Raw genomic sequence first — 19516 nt, 5'->3', positions numbered from 1 at the left:
ATATTATATATGATAATTTCAGAGATATTAATAAATAAATAAAAAATATATATTTTACAACTGCTTCATAAAAAAAATTATTACAAATACACGAACTGTCCTGAAATTAAAACTATATTAGGTATTTACTTTAGATGGTCTATACCTACTTTGCTTTAAATACCGTAATCTTAAATCATACAGGGTGTTAAAAATTCTACGCCAAACTTTCTAAAATATATAATTTTTTTTTTTCTTTAATGCAACACCCTGTATATTATCTTTTATTAAACGGAGAATTAAAAAATGAGCATTTTTAGTATTTAAAATATTTCAAAATTATTAGTAGCTTGTAGTTTCGCCAGATACACACAGTATTATTTCATATGAGTCCTTCCTTCAACGGTAAAATACGAGAGAAAAATCACTGGGTGGCTTTGATAAACATTTACTGTAGAGAATGCCGTATGAAATATAAAATCGCGAACATCTGCGAGACCATTAAAAATTTTTAAATGTTCTAAATACAAAAAATGTTTAATTTTTTAATTCTCCATCTATTGAAAAAATAATATACAAAAACAGGTTCCTGAACCTATCGCTATTACGTAACGTCACTTGTAAAAGTGTCAAATCAATTCATCCCAACATTTGCAATAAAGAGTACAAAATGCATTCGGAAGTATAAGAAGAAAGTTCAAAGAGCTATAAATAAAATTGAACGAAAACTAGATTTGTGTAATAGGGAGGGCGGTAACCCTTTCGAACATGTAGAACATTAGAAACTAGTTTGTAAAAGTTTATTTATTTATAATAACTACGATTAATATTATGCATATTATTAGATCTCACAGTGAGATTTCAAATTCACAATAAAAGAAGTTAAAAATAATATCTTTAAATTTCTGACGTGGATATTATTTATTTGAATCTTCTAATTGGCTCGATTTTCCTTATTCAATGCTAACTAGCGCTGATCAATATTGCTGCGATGAATATAATCAGATTAAATAATTTAAGAAACCAGAGTCAGACTTGAAATTATTTTAAATAATAATTAAATAGTTTTGTTGGCTGTTAAGGTACCCAAAACAAAAAAAGTATAAAGTGTGGCATATCAGGAGGCCGAGTTCTTTCAAAACCGGAAATAAAAAATACAGGTCCGTATTTAAACAAATTAAGTTGGCCTCTGTATCTTACAAATTATCAGCTAATTTCAAAATCTGAAAATACTGTCAGATAGCCCTAATAAAGTGGCTATGAGAATGTGCAATTAGTTTTTTGATTTTGTAAAAAGTAACGACGCCACAGGAAAAAATAAAATTGATTTTCAAAAAAATCAGTTTTTTCCAAAAAACTCAGCAATCCTTGAAATTTTTATTACCCTTTTTTTATACATTATCCAATAATCTCAAACTTATAATGAAACTTATATTTTTTTTGTAAGACTCCCTCTCACCGCTAATAATTCAAGATTAATGTAAACGTTATATTTTTATGGGCGTCTTCAACATCCTTTTACTACCGAAATAAAATCGAGCTTCATAATTCTCCAGACGATATCCTTACATCGATGAGATGAAATAAAAAAAAGAAAAGGTACATAAAGAAAATAACCGATTAGAGTGTTATGACCGCCAAGATAAAAGGCTATTGTTCACGTAATTTTTCGGGGTAGGAGGTTGTAATTCAACAGAAGATATAAAAAAGGAAAACAAATTTAGGGCTGTAATAGAAACTTAGGTTTTTACTTAATAGGCTTAAGGGCGAACCTATCGAAAAGAAATATATAAGAAGGAAAATACTGAAATACTTTTGTAACTTTATGTGTTGGTTTGGTTAATGATCACTTGTTTCCTCTAAGAAATTTTTGGAAAACGGTTTGCTTTTTTTCTTTCATCTGTAATGATGAAATCGCAGACTTTGATTCGTCCAACTGAGAATTTAAGCTACCAATATTTTTTTTTCGCTTGTGTTTATGATTTGTGTTTATGTTTACTTTCTCATAACTTTATAATTTTATATTATTTTCATTTGAAACTCAACTTTTTATCGGTTTTACTTTTGAGAACTATCTCTTGCTTGCTAATTGACGAAATCCACAACCGTTGACCGACAATATTTTTGTACGGTTCTGGAAACTCCAATTAATACTACCAATTAGGGTTCAGTTCTTTTTGGCCATCACAGAACCGGGCCTCGGTAACAATAATTAAAAAATATTTTTTTGTTACGTGAGAAAGTCCTTTGAGCGGTCGAAATCAGACTCATCTAAGTAAGTAATGAACCTATTTCTTATTGTTCTTGAATTAACATATTAAACCTATTTCTTATTGTTCTCTCTTTTCAAGTTCCTATAATATTTATTATATTATGTTTTAATTGATATTTGCATTTTTAGTTCAATAGTTTAGGGCTTTTTTCTCAAAGCAAGCAGAATGCATGAGAGAACTATATCTTGGTAAGCTATTCAATGTAAAAAATGTGTTGAAACTATCAGTAGTGGAAAAAATGTGCTATAAAACTGCGTATGTGCGCTGCAGGCAGTAGGAAAAGCTGTAGTTATTCAGCAGGAATTTTTTGATTTTTATTTAGAAATTTTATTAACAGCTTAAAAAATTAACAATTAGACTACCGTATTAATTTACTAAAAAAATTGATTTCATTGGTCAAATAGAACAAAACTGGAATTTGAAAAGAAGCGAAACAGTACTATAAAAAGAAATACAAATTTAGAGAGACACAAAAGCGTAGGACATACTATAGTATAAACAATGGGCTTAAGAGAATTCGAGAAGGAGATTGAATGACGTTGTTTGCTGTGTTTTGTTAGAAACGAGGCAAACATAGGCTTTTCCTCAATTACGAGGATCGCATTCTATATCTCTCTAATAATGACGCGATACGATTCTTTGTGTTTTTACTAAGCTTTGTGTTTTTTTTTCTTTCTTAAATCCGGTCATATAAAACGGAATTCTCTGTTTTATCCAGCGGATTTTTTTATAGCAATTATTTGAGAGCGGGCAAATGATCATATAACCAGGGAATAGATAATGAATAATCTTTGTTTTTTTTTCCTTTCGCAATACCTATAAAACTTTGACTTTGTAACTTCTTTTTCAATGTAAAAAATTACTAATTTTCAATACAACATACAACTAACTATACTATAGATAACGAATCGTTAAAAAATTAATCATATTATTATTCAATTTTTCAATAATTTGTTTTGACGCTAGTAAACACGATAAATATCAGAATTTCTTAAATTCATTGCCAACTAAAAGATCGCGCACACTATACCTACACGGACCAGTACGGACCAGCACAGCACAAACCTGCATCCTGCATGACGTCGCACACTTTACCGCCACAGACCAGCAACATAAGCGAGAGTTTCGAAAAAAGTACAGTTGTCAAGGCTCAACTACTAGAGCGTGCAACATAGAAGTATTGAAAATGAGTAGTTCAGACGAAGAAATTATTATTTTAGCCATGTTGTGTGAAGAAGAGGAGGAAGAGAAGGAAGCTAAGAAAAAAGAAGATTTTGGGTTCACCCTATAAATCAAAAGAGAAAGCAATATGGCGAATTTCATCATTTGTTTCCTGAATTAAAAAGATTCGAAGAAAAGTTTTTCCAATATTTTCGAATGTCACAAATCAAATTTGATTATTTTTTTTTGCTATCGACTCCCATATTGCATCTTTTCTTTCTTGGTCTCTATATATAAAATGCTTGGCTCGTATCGCACAGCTCTGGATACTTTTGTACCAGTAAAATAAGCTTTTCTTCATTCATATTTAAAACGATTTAAATGTTCGAACTAAAATAAACGAAATCTAACCTACATCATGCGACTTGAGCCAGCTAGCGTACTCAAAATACTGACGAACCCTTCAATATTTGCATGTTTGTGGAGGTGTGCTGGTTCGCCGGTGCGCACATTAGGTCGGACCAGCACGACCAGGCATAAATATTGCCGGTCATATTTGTCCCTGACCGACATGACCTGTTTTGACGGTCGTTGCTTGTGGCGGTACGTGCTGGTACTGGTCTAGTGTGTTCTACTCTATTAAATAACACGGTCACCTTCACCGGTAGATTTTACTGGTCTGGTCCGTGCTGGTCCGTGTAGGTATAGTGTGCGCGATCTTTAAACGAGCGAACCTACATTTATAAGGAAACTGCAGGTCGTACAACGCTCGATGGAACGAAATATGCTGGGAATAACTAAGAAAAACCGTAAAATAATAGAGTGGATCCAAAAAAGACCCAGCTAATAGATGTCATCCACAGAATCAGATCCCTAAAGTGGCAATGGGCAGGAAACCTGGCAAGAAGGACTGACAACAGATGGACCACGAAAATTACTCCACGGTACCCACGAGGAATTAAGAGACCTAGAAGAAGACCAAACCTAAAATGCATGGGACCACGATATTAGGAAAGTAACAGAGATAACTTGGACCCGGATAATCAACAATAGACAACAATGGGCCCAATTACAAAGATATTATCTAAATATGTGATGCAAGCTACACCATAATTGGAAATGGTTGAATAAAGGTTGATTCTCACTATACCTTACGTTTCCATTCCATATCCGTTCCGTATTTTTTATTGTATTGACGCTATACGTAAGCTTCCGTTCCGTATGTTATTACGAAAGTTCTATTTTAAAAATTTGTATCTTTTGAAAAAGGTAATAGATTTAATTAAGAGCCAAACCAAACCGAAAATGATGATGAAACGAGCGAATCAGAATAAACTATTTCAATCATTGTTGTTCGCTGTGTCAAAGAATATTATAGTTAAATTATATTTGGCTCTGTATATGTATAGGCCAGGAAACGAAAACATGAATTCGGAAAAAAATAGTGTCAAAGAGATCATTGTTTTAAGTGGTTGGGTTCACCCAGAGAAGTAACATACCAAAAGACCCCAGCCATTGATCTTGTGCGTTAGCCGTGGGGGGAGGGGGAAGGGGTGAAAAAGACCGGTTTATAGGTTTTTTGTTATTATCTCGAAAACTAAGCATCCTAGCGAAAAAAAAAGTTCAATACAAAATGAACGTAAATTTAATTGTTCACAAAAAAGGTCCTATTCATTTTTTCACTGTACAGTAGTTGAGGGTGTATAATACTTTGAAAATACGAATAGGTAGAAAAAACTGTGTATTGTGGAAGATTAACACAAACCAGAATTATGATCTATATTATTTATTTTTTATAAGTATATAAGTATTTAAATTTATATATGGCAATATCAAGTACTTTATTGTTCGAGTTCATCGTCAAAGTTATCATCATCGTCGTCGCCGTTAATGCCGATGATTGGAGGACCGTTTGATACACGAAGCGCGGCAAGTGCTGCACACAAGCGAACAGAGTATGCCTGCTTTACGGCACCCGCAACGGCTTCCGCAACCACTCTTGCACCCACAAAATATATTACTTAGGACAGATTCTGGCGCAACTGGATCCGTGCTTGTGACAGGGGTGAGGAAGCCGTCCAACCCATTCAACCATCCCCAAGCAGTTGGATCCTGCTGCTGATTTCCATGCAGCCAGTGCCGAAGCTGCAAATGATAATTAATTCGTTGTTGCTCATTACAGTAATACAAAATAAATGTTAAGGTAAACAAAGCATGTATTGACACAAACCTGCAAATAAACTCTGAGGAAGTGCTGGCGAGCAGCGCCTCTAGTACGTACTAGAGCAAGGAAGGGGTGGTTAAAGTATTTTTAAAGGCTGAAGAGGAGGTCACAGACATTTACAAAGTCTTCTCTGATTCCTTAGCAACACAGGACATGGTAGCAGATTTTGCGGCACTTCCACGTGGAAGTGCCGCAAAATCGGGCCTTGGCTTGGTTGACGCTTTAACAAAGGCGTACCCGGCTCAGGTCTGCTCCTTTTGGGGCCTGGTACAATGCTAAAAAAACAGCTGTCCTGCATCAGCTACCATGTCCTGTGTTACTAAGGGATCAGAGAAGACTTTGTAAATGTCTGTGACCTCCTCTTCAGCCTTTAAAAATACTTTAACCACCCCTCCCTTGCTCTTGTTATAAATAGCGGAGGTAGTATCACAACCGCTGAACGAATGAAGTAACAGAATGGTCTTCGCATATGGCAGCTTTTGGAGGTTGGCGACATTATACCAACGTGACTCCACCCTTCCCCTGCTTGGCTTAAAGAAAAGCCATCTCTAGTTCATATCTCTAGTAGTCATCTCTTTCTCAGGGGGGGTTAATGCAATAAGCAACACCAACCGGTCTATGTCCCCCCTATTACTGTCACAGTTTGATGCTGGTTAGCTGCCTGCAAACTACAGCTTTCGATTTTGGTATCAGCGTCTCCTGTGGCTACTACTGCTATTAGTCCTTGAGCTTGAACGTATCATACACTCTTCACTACTGCTCCTAGCGAAAGAATGAATAGGACATTTTTTGTAAACAATTGAATTTACTTTCATTTTGCATAGAACATTTTTTTCGCTAGGATGCTGAGTTTTCGAGATAATAACTAAAAATATATAAACCGGCCCTTGTCACCCCTCTCCCAACGGCTAACGCACAATGTCTATGGCTGGGGACTTTTGGTATGTTACTTCTAAGGGTCAACCCTACCACTTAAAACAATAATTTCTTTGACACTATTTTGTTCCGAATTGCGGTATTTTTTTGTATTCGTTTCCTAGCCTATGTAAGTGTTTTTCAAAACTACGCCTGGAGATATTGTTATTCTAAATTTCTGAGAAGCTTAATATACTTTTTCCATATGTATCCAGTATACTGGGACACTGTATTTTGTCCTTTTTTTCACTACCTTTGTCCCTTTTCACTAATGAATAGAAATGCCTTCTGTCTCTCCAAGAGATAGAACCCCCTTTTTATTTCCGGTCTAACATTCCGCTGATTTACGTAAAAACATTTACTATCCCGGACGATTTAAATCGTTATAAATTGTTTTGCTCTTTTTTTGTTCGGTCGGATTTTAAAGGTGTCCATTTCCGAGGAAATCCCGGAAAAAGGTAAAAGAAATTCGGGGCATTGAAAAATATTCCGGATATTTTTTATCTTGTTCCAAATTTAAGAATTCACGGCGTTTTGCTTAAACATGCACTAATTTTACAATAGAAATCCAACAAATCTCATATTGTTTACAAAAAGTTCAAAATTAATTTTGAATCGTTTAAATATTATATTATTGTATAAAAAAGTTATTGGTTGTTGTTGTTACAGCGCTATCAGATGGAGCGTACCGTCCGCGACTTCCAGCAAGTACCATGACTTTATATGAACAATTTCACATGGGTCGCGTATGCGTATGCTCCATCCGGATGATTTCGTCCGACGGCTATCTTGAAAAAAAAAACGATGGACGGTCCGCGCAGACGCTCCGCTCCCTCTGAATGCGCTGTATATGAACAACATCCAGATGGAGGAACCTTTATTCTTCAGCAAATATATCCATAGGATTAGATCCATGGGCACTAAGTCAGGCGGCCTCGACGGCCAACGGCTGGGATCTTGATTAGCTATTCAATTATTCTTGAAATTGGCTGCAAAAATTTGCTGATAACTTCAGCATTCAGAGGCGATGCGTCGTCATGCTGGAAAAATATGTTTTCAAGTTCCATTAAGGGCATAACAGCAATAAGGGATCCAAAGCCTACTAGTTAAAAGTGGCGAACTTTTAAAAATTCTGTATTTCGAAGGGGATTATAACAAAATATCAGGTGTGCTATATTTTTGGAAAGGTAATTTTAAATTCTTTACAGTTAATTAAAAATATAGAGGGTGTCCCAAATAATAAATCAATTTTTCTGTTGATAACTCTTAAATTATTAATTTTAAAAAAATTATACTTAAACCATTAAATTCTACGTAAAAAGGTGCTTTGGAAATGTTTTCATAGAAATACAATATTTTCCATAGCAAAAAAGTTACAGCGATTTGTTAAAAATGCACATTTTTGAAAAACACCCCGTAACTCCGAAACGGTAACAGATATTGATGTGCGGTTTTCACCATCATGTTTTTGATGAAAATTGAGCTCCAGATACCGATATTAGTTTTCGTCTATCCCCTATAGAAAAGAGTGTTTCCATTTAAAAGCGTCGAATTTGACCCACCCTGTACAGGGTGTCTCAAATTCGATAATTTGGGATCACGGAAACGAGGTAGGTTAAACGGTGGCAAAGTTGCGTGATTGCATACTGATCAAGATGACAGCTTAAAAATTTGAAAATTTCGAATACTTTCCAAGATTTTTAGAAAAAAAAAACGAATGTCGCGATTTCATTTTTATTTTTTATGACTTAATTTAAATAGATATAGCAAAATAAATGTCACATTCCTATTGCTACTTTTTTGTTCTATAGTGTTTGAGCTGCCATAATCAGCTTTATTTTTTTCAAATGCGACTCTAGATTTTTTATTCCGGATACTGCGACCTCCTAAGTTGCTGGCATCACTGATTTTGGAACCTTAGAAGCCCCTAAAATCCCTAGATACTAAAAAAAAACCAGAGCTGTAGTTAAAAAAGAAATTTGATGAGGGCAACTCAAACACGAAACGTCGATTTCAAAATTCTGAATGAAGTGCACTGATAGTGGATAGATATACAGAGTGAGTCTTAAATAAGAGCAAATATTTTCAGGGCTGGTAAATCTCGATAAAGAGACATATTTTCTCTTTACCGTATTTCAAATAAGTACAAAACCTAACCTAACCGAATTATTTTACTTTCAAAATTTGTAAATTTAATCTACTACCTATGTACCTTGCCATATTATCAACAAATTATTTGTACATCTAAAAACTAAAAAAATTTCCAAATTTTCAATTTTTTTCGCAAAAATAACCACATAATCGTATTTTCTTTTGTCAAAATATATTACCCCTAAAAATATTTGCACTTATTTAGAACACCCTGTATAGATAAGAGTCCGGCGTCTACGGGCCGATTTTTTTTAACGGACTCCATCTACCGTATGATCGAAATAAACGGCGCCTAGTTGGCTGGGAAATGACGATCGATGTCATTTCCCATATAAATTTAAATATAAAATGACAGCGAAATGCGTTTCATAGCCATCGTTGACGCCGGTTTTTTTTTCGATCATACGGTATATCTATGATTGGTCGCAGTCGTCGTTGCTGGCCGGTTTGTACCGATTCAGTGCGTGCCTGGGTTACATTTTGTTCTATCCATGTAACGTGAAAACTGCCGATAGCTCTTTTCTGTGTGGACCGGACGGCACTTTTTCGTTTCCTATACGAGTAGCGCTACGCAGAGCGCTACTGGTGTAGGAAACGTAGAATGTTAATACAATGTTTACAATGCCTATGCGAGTGACGCACATTCTGTGTACACTTAATAGAAAAAATACTTTTGTTTTCTATAGTGTTGTAAAATGACTTACAAAAGTATGAATACTACGCTCCATAGTGCATTTTCAGGAGATGTGCGTCACTCGCATAGGCATTGTAAAGTATTAATACTCTACGTCTCCTACACCAGTAGCGCTCCGCGTAGCGCTACTCGTATAGGAAATGGAAAAATGCGCCCGGCCGGTGTCGTATTAGTGCCCATCCACCTTAAAGGCGGATTCTCACGACTCGTGTACTTGGCAAGTACAATATTTGCATGTTTAGCCAGTGCCAGAATGCTATCTGTGTAAACAACATTTTTTTACAACAAGCTTGGCGCGCTCACGCGGCGCGACTTGTGACAAATAATTGCACAAGCAAACCGCTCACACGATATCGCAAATATATGCCAATAACCAATGTTTGTACAAGTACACGAGTCGTCAGAGTGCGTCTTAAGAGCACGAACGCATCGGTGCTTGAAGTTGGTCGAAGATGTCTCGCTGTCCCAAAAATAGTCCAGGCGCGTATTATTTCGGGCGCGTGGCCGCACATAAACAAACAATGGCGGGCGCTGGCCCTCGTCCGGGATCACTGACCAGCCAATAATGACGGGCACGTCACTCGCGAAACGCCAGCTTCACTTCCGACATAAAACAAAAAGCCAGACGCCGGCCGCATTAAATTCCACGTCGAAATTCCACAGATCTGTTTAAAAATAAACCGAACGGTTTAAATAGATCAAATAGGCAAGCTATCGTTATTAACATTGCTCATCTACGTTACTAATGTTATATTTGTAGTGTATTGAAATTTCAGCGAAATACCGATTCACCAGGTAGCCCATACATATTTGGCAACCGGTGTCACATAGCCCAACACCGGTTTTTAAATCGATATACCGGCTTTTGGAATAGGCCTAAATCAGAGCACCAATCTCGATAGTTTTTATGAACGGACTTTCAAAAGAGCTCAGAATTTAAATTCTTACATAAGATAAACGAATTTCTAGGTAGTACGCTGAGTTCCATGTAAATGATCGTAAGTCGACTGGCTGTATAATGAAAATGAATTGGCTGTGATCAAGTCATTTTACTACACATTTCTTCGTGTTTTTGAATAAACTTTTGTTTCTACCTCTACATGGCGAGTCTTAAATAAGTGCAAATAATTGTATGGTTTTTCTTTATTGTTTTTCCAGAAAAAATATTTTTCGCTTAAATTTTGAGAAATGCTGGTTCTTTTCTGGGTTATCTTTCTTGCAAATTTAATCTACTATCTATGTGGTAATGATGGGCATTACGATTCTTTTTAGTGAATCGAATCACACGATTCAATTTCTCATATTGAATCGACTCCTACGATTCGTTCATTTGAAGGAAACACATGCACAATTTACATTTCATAAAAACAAGATCATAACTGGCACTACCGGCGATAATTTGGCAGGACAATTACTTAAGGGACCAGAAAAAGAAATATACAGTTCTTTCATTTCTTCTTCAACACTTTATGACACTAGCGTAAGTGAATTGATTATTTTACCAATAATATTAAATTATCAATCCAATATAATATCCAAATAATATAAAATAATACAGGGTCCGGCAATAGTGCGTCGGGCATCTGTAGCTCCTAGAATAAAAAACTTGAGAATTTTGTTCCTAAAGTATGTACTAGGATGTATTTCAGGAAAATATTTTAACTTCTATAGGGTGGCTCAAAAAACTGTGAGTGGATTGGGATGATTTTTTTTTAAATGGAACACCCTGTATATTATTGCATTTTTGGCTTCCTTTTAGATCACTTTACATAAACCTAAGACATGAGTAAATATATTTCGATAATTTCAGAGATATTAATAAATAAATAAAAATTGTATATTTTTTAACCCTTCTTAAAAAAAATATTAGTAATACAAAACTGTCCTGAAATCAAAACTGTATTAGATATTTACTTTATATGGTCTGCACTTACTTTGCTATAAATATGAACATCGTTAATCATATAGGATGTTCAAAATTCTACGCCAAACTTTCTGAAATATAAAATAGTTTTTCTTTGATTTTTTAAATGGGACACCCTGTATATTATTTCTTCAATAGATGGAGACTTAAAAAATGAACATTTTTTGCATTTAGAGTATTTCAACATTTTTAACGGTTTCGCAGATATTCCCGGTTTTGTATTTCATATGGCATTTTCCATAATAAATTTTTGTCAAAGCCACCCAATGATTTTTCTCCCGTATTTTACCATTGAAAGCGCCATATGAAATAATACTGCGTGTATCCGGAAAACTATTTAAAATTTTGAAATACTTTAAATACAAAAAATGTTCATTTTTTAATTCTCCATCAAATAAAAAAATAATATACAGGGTGTTCGTTTTAAAGAAACCAAGTAAAATTATTTTATATTTTTGAAATTTTAGCGTAAAATATTGAACATCCTGTATGATTTACGATTACCATATTTATAGCAAAGTAAGAACAGACCATCTAAAGTAAATATATAATATAGTTTGGATTTCAGAACAGTTCTTGTATTTTTAATATTTTTTTTTAAGAAGGGTTGAAAAATATATATTTTTGATTTATTTTTTAATATCTCTGAAACTATTGAAATAGATTTACTTATATCTTAGGTTATCTAAAGTGATCTGAAAGGAAGCCAAAAATGCAATAATATACAGGGTGTTCCATTTAAAAAAAGTTATCCAGATCCACTTACACTTTTTTGAGCCACTCTATAGAAATTAAAATATTTTCCGGAAATACATCCTGGTACATACTTTAGGAACAAAATTCTCAAGTTTTTTATTCTAGGAGCTACAGATGCCCGACGAACTATTGCCGCGGACCCTGTATACTATTTATTAAAGACTTCTTAATACCAATTTAATATTTTTAGAGCCATATTTTAATTCCGATTTAATAATCATAATATATAGTACCGTACGATCGAATAAAAACGACGCATTATATGGAAAATGTCGTCGATCGTCATTTCATAGCCATCGCTGACGCCGTTGTTATTCGATCATACGGTATATAATAACACATGATCGAAAAAAAATGGCGTCCAGTTAGCTTTGAAATGAACATCGATGATATTCCCCATATAATTTTACCTATAAAATGACAGCAATCTTTATTTTATAACCATCGCTGACTCCGTTTTTTTATCACATTGATCAGAGACAAACAATATTTATTTCGAGTTGCATAAAAACGCCTTTGTTCAGGTCTAAATATATTGGTGCCTGCATTTATGATCATATCACCGCCGGCGCCGCGCCATATAAACGAACGATCGCATTGTGATCAGATTCAATTCTCACGATTCTTTTTTACGACTCATCGTTCAAATCTTATGGATTCGTGCTGGCCACGATTCAATTGAACGAACTGGATTGCAAGCAATGAATCGAATCTCACGATTCATTTTTAATACTCGTTAAAATGAACGACTCGTTCAATCTTTACCCACCTCTATGTTGCCATATTATGAAGATATTATGTTTTTTAATTAAAAATTAAAAAAAAATCAAAATATTTTTTTCGCGTAAAATACCTCATAACGTGTTCCTAGGGTCGGAATATATTATCCCTAAAAATATTTACACTTATTTAAGACTCACCCTGTATAATATTCAGAGTAATATTCCAGACTACACCGGAAAAAGTTTTGCCAAAATCGGAAGACGATATAAAAGAGTGATGTGGCCCTCAATCTATATTAAAACATTGAAGTACACAAGTATTTTGGAGAATATTGTTTTAATATATTTTTCGTTTTCAGCTAGACTTCTTTAAAAGGAAACGTCTCAAAAGTCCAAACTATTAGACTTACCTCCGCAGGCATCCTTAAAGTCCGAACAGCAATCGCCCAGCTTCAAACAGGCGTGATCGCAATAACACGGCTTGTCACTCAAGTCCTCGATGATAGCATTGACGGGGGCCTTCTGCACCACGCAGGAAGAGTCCCTGCCGGTGCAGCACAGCTTCGCCTCCCTGCAGCTACCCCCGAGCACACCGGTGGAGCCCTGGAGCACAAGCAGCAGGAAGCACGGCAGCCAGTAGCAGCCGATCGCGGTCATTTTCGCTATGTTATTTCGTCGGAGATATCGCGAACACGTGGGGGTGGCAGGGAAGACCCGGTTAACGACAGAACCGGTGGAGTTGGAGGTTCGCGTTGCAGTGAGTGGAGCCGGAGCGGCCTAATCCAAGAGCGGCATCGCCGAAGAGGCCCGGGTGAGGCGAGCGGGGGAGGCGGACGGCGGCGCCGGCGAGTGACTTGTTGGGCGCCCCCGCGCGACGGCGATGTATTCTTCGCCGCTGCGGGGGGGCAGACTATAAGAGGATTGTTTAGGCCTGCCGCTGGCCGGGCCGAAGACGGTGAAGACACGAACACGTATCGAGCCCCAAATTGGTTACAAAAATTAAAGTTTTCAGAAATAGGTACAGGTATGAACTCTATACCCTTACTGTACGAAAAATATTCTTATTTTGTACACACGCATCATCCTATAGCGATCCTTTACCCATCTCTCTTATGTAAATTTTCATAATAAATTTCTTGGGCACGGATTCGAATTTGACATTTAATAATATCACCTCTCATATTCTGGTGTCGTCTGTCGAGATCTGTCCTGAATCTTTGGACAACTACTAACCAACGACTTTGCAGTAGTGATGGGCATTACGATTCTTTTTAGTGAAACGAAACACACGATTCAATTTCTCATATTGAATCAACTCTAACGATTCGTTCATTTGAACGGACCACATACACAATTTACGTTTCATAAAAACAAGAATCGTAACTGGCTGGCCACTACGGGCGATAATTTGGTCGTACAATTAATTAATGGACCAGAAAAAGAAATAAACAGGCACTGGCGTAATTGGATTTGATTTTTTTACCAATAATATTAAATTATCAATCCAATTCATACCCCGGCTGGCAAGCGAACCTTTAGGCCGGCGTTTACATGTATAGGAGTGAGTCGTTATGGCAATCTAGTAAGTCGGAGTAAGCAAAAACACGTAAGTATTTATAAGTATGTAAGTATAGTAAGTATTTATTACATAACTACTTAATCTGACGCTAGATTCCATGCGCTTGGGAAAATACTCGCCTTCTGTCTTTATTCAGTACATCTTATTTTACATGAAAACCGGCACCCAAGACCAGAAATGCCGACCCTTAGTATATACTATTATTTATTAGACTTCTTAATATACTAATTTAATAATTTTATAGCATATTTTAATTCCGATTAATAACAATGTAATAAATAGTATACAATACCGCATGATCGAAAAAAATGGCGTTCAGATGGAAATGAACATCGATTACATTCCCCATAAAATTTTACATATAAAATGACAGCGATCTTCATTTCATAACCATCGCCAACGCCGTTTTTTTATCATATTGAGCAGAGGCCATATTTATATAAAATTGCATAAAAAGATGACGGTTTCTTTTTTTATATAGGGTCCCACATTTAATGGTTTATAGTCCGTAAATAATATTTTAACAAAAATATTAACGTTAAAATTAAATGCATTATACAGATACTCCCGTACTAAGCACAGTATAATTTTTTTTCCTGTAAATAGCTTTCTTATATTTTGCATTTTATACCCATGATGTTTGTATAGGGCTTTCGTTCAAGTCTAAATATTGCCCGACTCTCTCTATGCCTATATCACCGCCGTAGAAACAAACGTAAAGTCGCATTGTGATCCCATTCAATTCTTACGATTCTTTTTTACGGCTCATTGTTCAAATTGTATGGACCCGAGCTCGTGCTGGCCACGATTCAGTTGGACGGACCATATTGTAATCAATTCTCATGACTTTGAACGAACGAGCCGTAGAAACGAACGATCGCATTGTGATCTGATTCGATTCTAACTCTTTTTTACAGCTCATCGTTCATATTTTACGGGTCCGTACTGGCCACGATTCGATTGAATGAACCGTATTCTAAGCAGTGAATCGAATATCACGATTCATTTTTAATACTCGTTCAACCTTTACCCACCTCTACTTTGCAGCTTATACATGGGGAGATTCTTTATGTAAAAATATAATTTATTTTTCGTATCAACATGGGTCCGATTCAACTTTGTTTCATAGCTTATACAGGGGGTTAATGTTGTTATCTTTTTTCGTTTTATTATAATTTTCTTCCAAGTGCTTTTAGCGATTCGAATAAAATTTTGAGGATAACGATTACTCTGTGACATATTTTTATGCTAAAAAAGTATCGATATATCGGGGACATGCAAATAGGTTATCATTGGAAAATGTTCCTAAAGAAAGCCACTGACTTTTTTCTCTTATTGTTAGCAAAATTGTGTAGACCGTTAAATGCTGATTAAAAGTTGTCTCTTGATATTTTAGCGATTTCGGTCTCCTTGATGAGATTAAGCAATGAGATTAAATGACAGATGAGAATGAACGCAATTTAAGCCGGAGTCTCATGCATCCGAAATCCGATGGTACGACATCCGAAATTTGAAGGTATCGTGTGAAATAAAAAAAGCCTGTCACATATATCCGAAAGTTCGTTCCGAAATTTGACAGTTGTGACATTTAGACCTGTCATTCCTATGTATTATTATTATTATTATGTATTATTCCATGTATTATTGGAGAAACACTTATAAAAATAACTTCCTCGCCAAATATCCCGAAATTGCCCACTTCCCACTAAACTTGATTTTAAAAACCAATGTTTTCAAAAAAAGTGAGGTTAAAAAACACACGATATCGTACAAAAGTTAAACAAAATTTAACTTCATACGACGTCGGACAATTAGTTAAAAATATCGGATAAAAATTGGTGTCAAAATATTTCGACCAATAGGAGCACCGTCGGATCGTCGTGTCATCGGATTTCGGATGCATGAGACTCCGGCTTTAGTTAATTTGCCCCCTTTACCAACTTTGTTTACCAATTATAGTAATAACCACAGACTAACCTAAATTATTTTGTGCAATAACCCTTCAAAAATTTTAATGTCATTAACTTGCCAAAATGTTAATATGAGACTCATTGATTCCTTATCAAAATATATGAAAAAAAGTTCCTATGAACTAGTTGTGCGGAAATGCATAGTTTTAAAGTTACAGGATGTTAAAACTTTAAAAAAAACGGCCTTTGGGTAATTATCTCAAAATTTAATAATAAATTACATTAAATAAATAATTTATCAATTTTATATTTATTTTAATTTTATCAATAGTAATTAATAAAATTGCTTTTATCTCATCGAGGAGATCGAAATGGACAAAATATCAAGAAACAAGAAACAACTTTTAAACGGCATTAAATGGCCCACACATTTTGATAATAAGAGAAAAAAGTCAGTGGCGCACGTTTTTAGAAAAATATTCCAGTAATATCCAATATGCACGTCCCTGGTGAATCTCTCGGCACTATTTTAGCATAAAATATGTAGCACTCATAGAAACTTTTACCCTTCTCTTCTGTAGTTCAAGTCCAATCATTCGAATGGCAAACAGCACTTGGAAGAAATATTTTTCATATCTTATTTTTACGTAAGGAATCTCCACTGCTGAGAGATGGCACATTTTTTTGAAACACCATGCATTTATTATTTTATGCTTTTAAGATACAATGGAAAACTTTATTTTCGATAAAACTCACGATTTTTTAATATTTTGAATTTTTTAGTGTTTTTAACTGTGTGACGAAAATATGGCAATTATCGACATATTTTCGTTGCTTATATTTAAATTCTAATTATTTTTTGTTTATATGTATATGCTAGACTCATATGCCGAATTCGCCCATTGAGCGAAATAAATATACATCCACAAAGTTGCACGAAAGAGTTTTGATTGCATTGGTTTCAACTTCTATGCGGAGGGGGCTAATCTTCTGTTGTTATATTATATCAAAAGAAAATTAATCCCATCCGCAAAGAAGTTATATAAAGACTATTTATAACCACTAATATATAGTTGCACGAAAGAGTTTTGATTTCATCATAAATAATAGAGTTTTGATTGCATCATTTAATCATATCGCGAAATGAGTATTTATTTCGCTCAATGGGCGAATTCGGCATATGAGTCTAACATATATAATGAATGTTGTCGCCTGTGGTTGTCGCAAATTTAATCTGTGTTCGTCACAGTGTTAGTGCTCAGATCTTAAAGGGTCTATGAAAAAAATAAAACCAATAAAAAAGGACATAAAAAATCTTTATTAACGTTTTATTTTCATATAGAAAAAGAAAATAGGATGTATAACCTAAACTATTTAAACCTAATACTGCTAAAACTGATTACTGTACAAATATATTTACAGTCTTCCTCTTACACCTTATACATATAAAGTGAAATCACAGATAATATAAATGTTTATTTTCGTATCAACCGGCATTTTACGTCTCTTCTTAGAGTAACTTAACCTAACCAAATTTCTAACAAAAAGGAACAAGAACTATTCCAACATTTTAAATGGTTTTAAAAAAATAGCAAAATTTACTGTATCTACTAGCTTAAATAAGTTGAATCGTACTTCTAAGTAGAAATTGCTTTGTTATATAGAAACAAAAACACTAAAGCAATTCAAATTTGCCATAAGCGAAAATATAAATACATAACTTGATTTATAAAAAATAAATTGTTTAGAATTAAACTAAATTGTGTTTAACATTATTTCATTGTGCCGATACAAAAAATCTAAACACTTATTAGTAGCTTCAAATAAAACTGATATTTAGAAATTTTAAGGAAACTAAAAACTTTTAAATAATCCCAAGTTCTCCCCTTTTATCTCATTATTTGTACTTAATGGCACAAATAATGTTTAATCTAAACAGATTAACATTATAATTAAAAGCCAGTTTTTCCCGCTGGTCAAATGCACATAGAAAAAAATATCAAAACCATGAAATTTTAAATTATTTTTTACATTGATGAAACCATTATTTGCAACACTTCATAAATTTCTTAAATATCATCTTGAAGACCGGTACATACAGCATAGTATCATCCTATAAAAATAATATGTCCAGCAAGAGAACATATGACAGTTATTTTGATTAAAAAGTAGATAGTCTTTTTACTATCATTTTTGAGTGAACTTTACTGTGATATAACTATAAAGTAAAATAATTTTCAGTGATTTTCCACACAATATATACAGGGCGTCAAATAAATAGTGTATCTAAGTTTGGTAGGTGATTCTACAGGTAAAAATAAAACAAAAAGTTCCTATGAACATATGCCCTAAAATGCTTCCCGAAGAAGTTACAGCCCTAGATAGAATAAATAAAATATATACACTTCCCCAATAAATTAAAGCACCACAAAAAAATAACCAAAAGTTTAAGTTAAATTTTTGTCAAAACCACTTATCCGATTTGGACGATTTTTTTTTTGAATTATAGGTTATTCTTTCCACAATGTTGCTATACTAACTGTATTTTGATAGGAACCCTTTTTAGACTAATACCGGGTGTAGCAATTATAACGTGTTTTTTTAATAAAATTTGTGACACCCAGTAGAGTTGATCAGTTACAGTATCAAGTTAAAACATTTTATTTTTTTATTTACTTCATTATCTTCCTTTTTACACGAGAAACCACATTTTATAGGACATGATTTAATATTGGTTTTAATTAACATATTTTTCCATTATACTCACTAAAGTAAGTAGCAGGCTATGGAAAAACACGGATTACCAGTAAATGTCAAATAGAGATGCTTGTTGTCAGTGTCAGTCGTTTTCGTCCTTTTATTATATCAAAAATATGCAACGTGCACGTGAAACAAGAAATCTTAGTGGCGAAGAATGTGCTCAAGCATTAATATTGTCTGAGGAAGGTTGGAGCTACCGAAGAATTGGTGAACGATTTAATTTAACTCACTCAACCATTTCACGAGTTATACAACGGTATAGAGATACTGGGAGTAATTGTCGCAGGCCGGGACAAGGCAGGAATCGAAGAACCAATCCGATTCAGGAACGTTTTTTAAAACTCTCAAAATTAAGATAACGTTTCGTAACAGCTCGGACCCTTCAAACTCAGCTCAGAAATACTAATGGTCTACAAGTTTGCACAGAAACTAGCATCTCTATTTGACATTTACTGGTAATACGTGTTT

General features: G+C 34.5%; 1 protein-coding gene across 1 annotated transcript in view; it reads right to left on the bottom strand.

Annotated features, from left to right (window-relative positions):
• LOC115881462 (somatomedin-B and thrombospondin type-1 domain-containing protein) overlaps nucleotides 1-13641 on the bottom strand; it is a 461055-nt gene extending 447414 nt beyond the window's left edge. Inside the window, exon 1 of the mRNA XM_030898943.1 lies at nucleotides 13210-13641. Within this exon, the coding sequence (XP_030754803.1) occupies nucleotides 13210-13456 (247 nt within the window). The 5' untranslated portion in view covers nucleotides 13457-13641. The remainder of the gene's footprint in view (nucleotides 1-13209) is intronic.
• Nucleotides 13642-19516: the final 5875 nt, after the last annotated feature.

The sequence above is a fragment of the Sitophilus oryzae genome, unplaced genomic scaffold, assembly GCF_002938485.1.
Source record: "Sitophilus oryzae breed Bouriz unplaced genomic scaffold, Soryzae_2.0 scaffold_172_pilon_pilon, whole genome shotgun sequence".
Lineage (NCBI taxonomy): Eukaryota > Metazoa > Arthropoda > Insecta > Coleoptera > Curculionidae > Sitophilus > Sitophilus oryzae.
The sequence above is the reverse complement of the archived record's forward strand: the minus strand, read 5'-3'. Positions and strand labels throughout refer to the sequence as shown.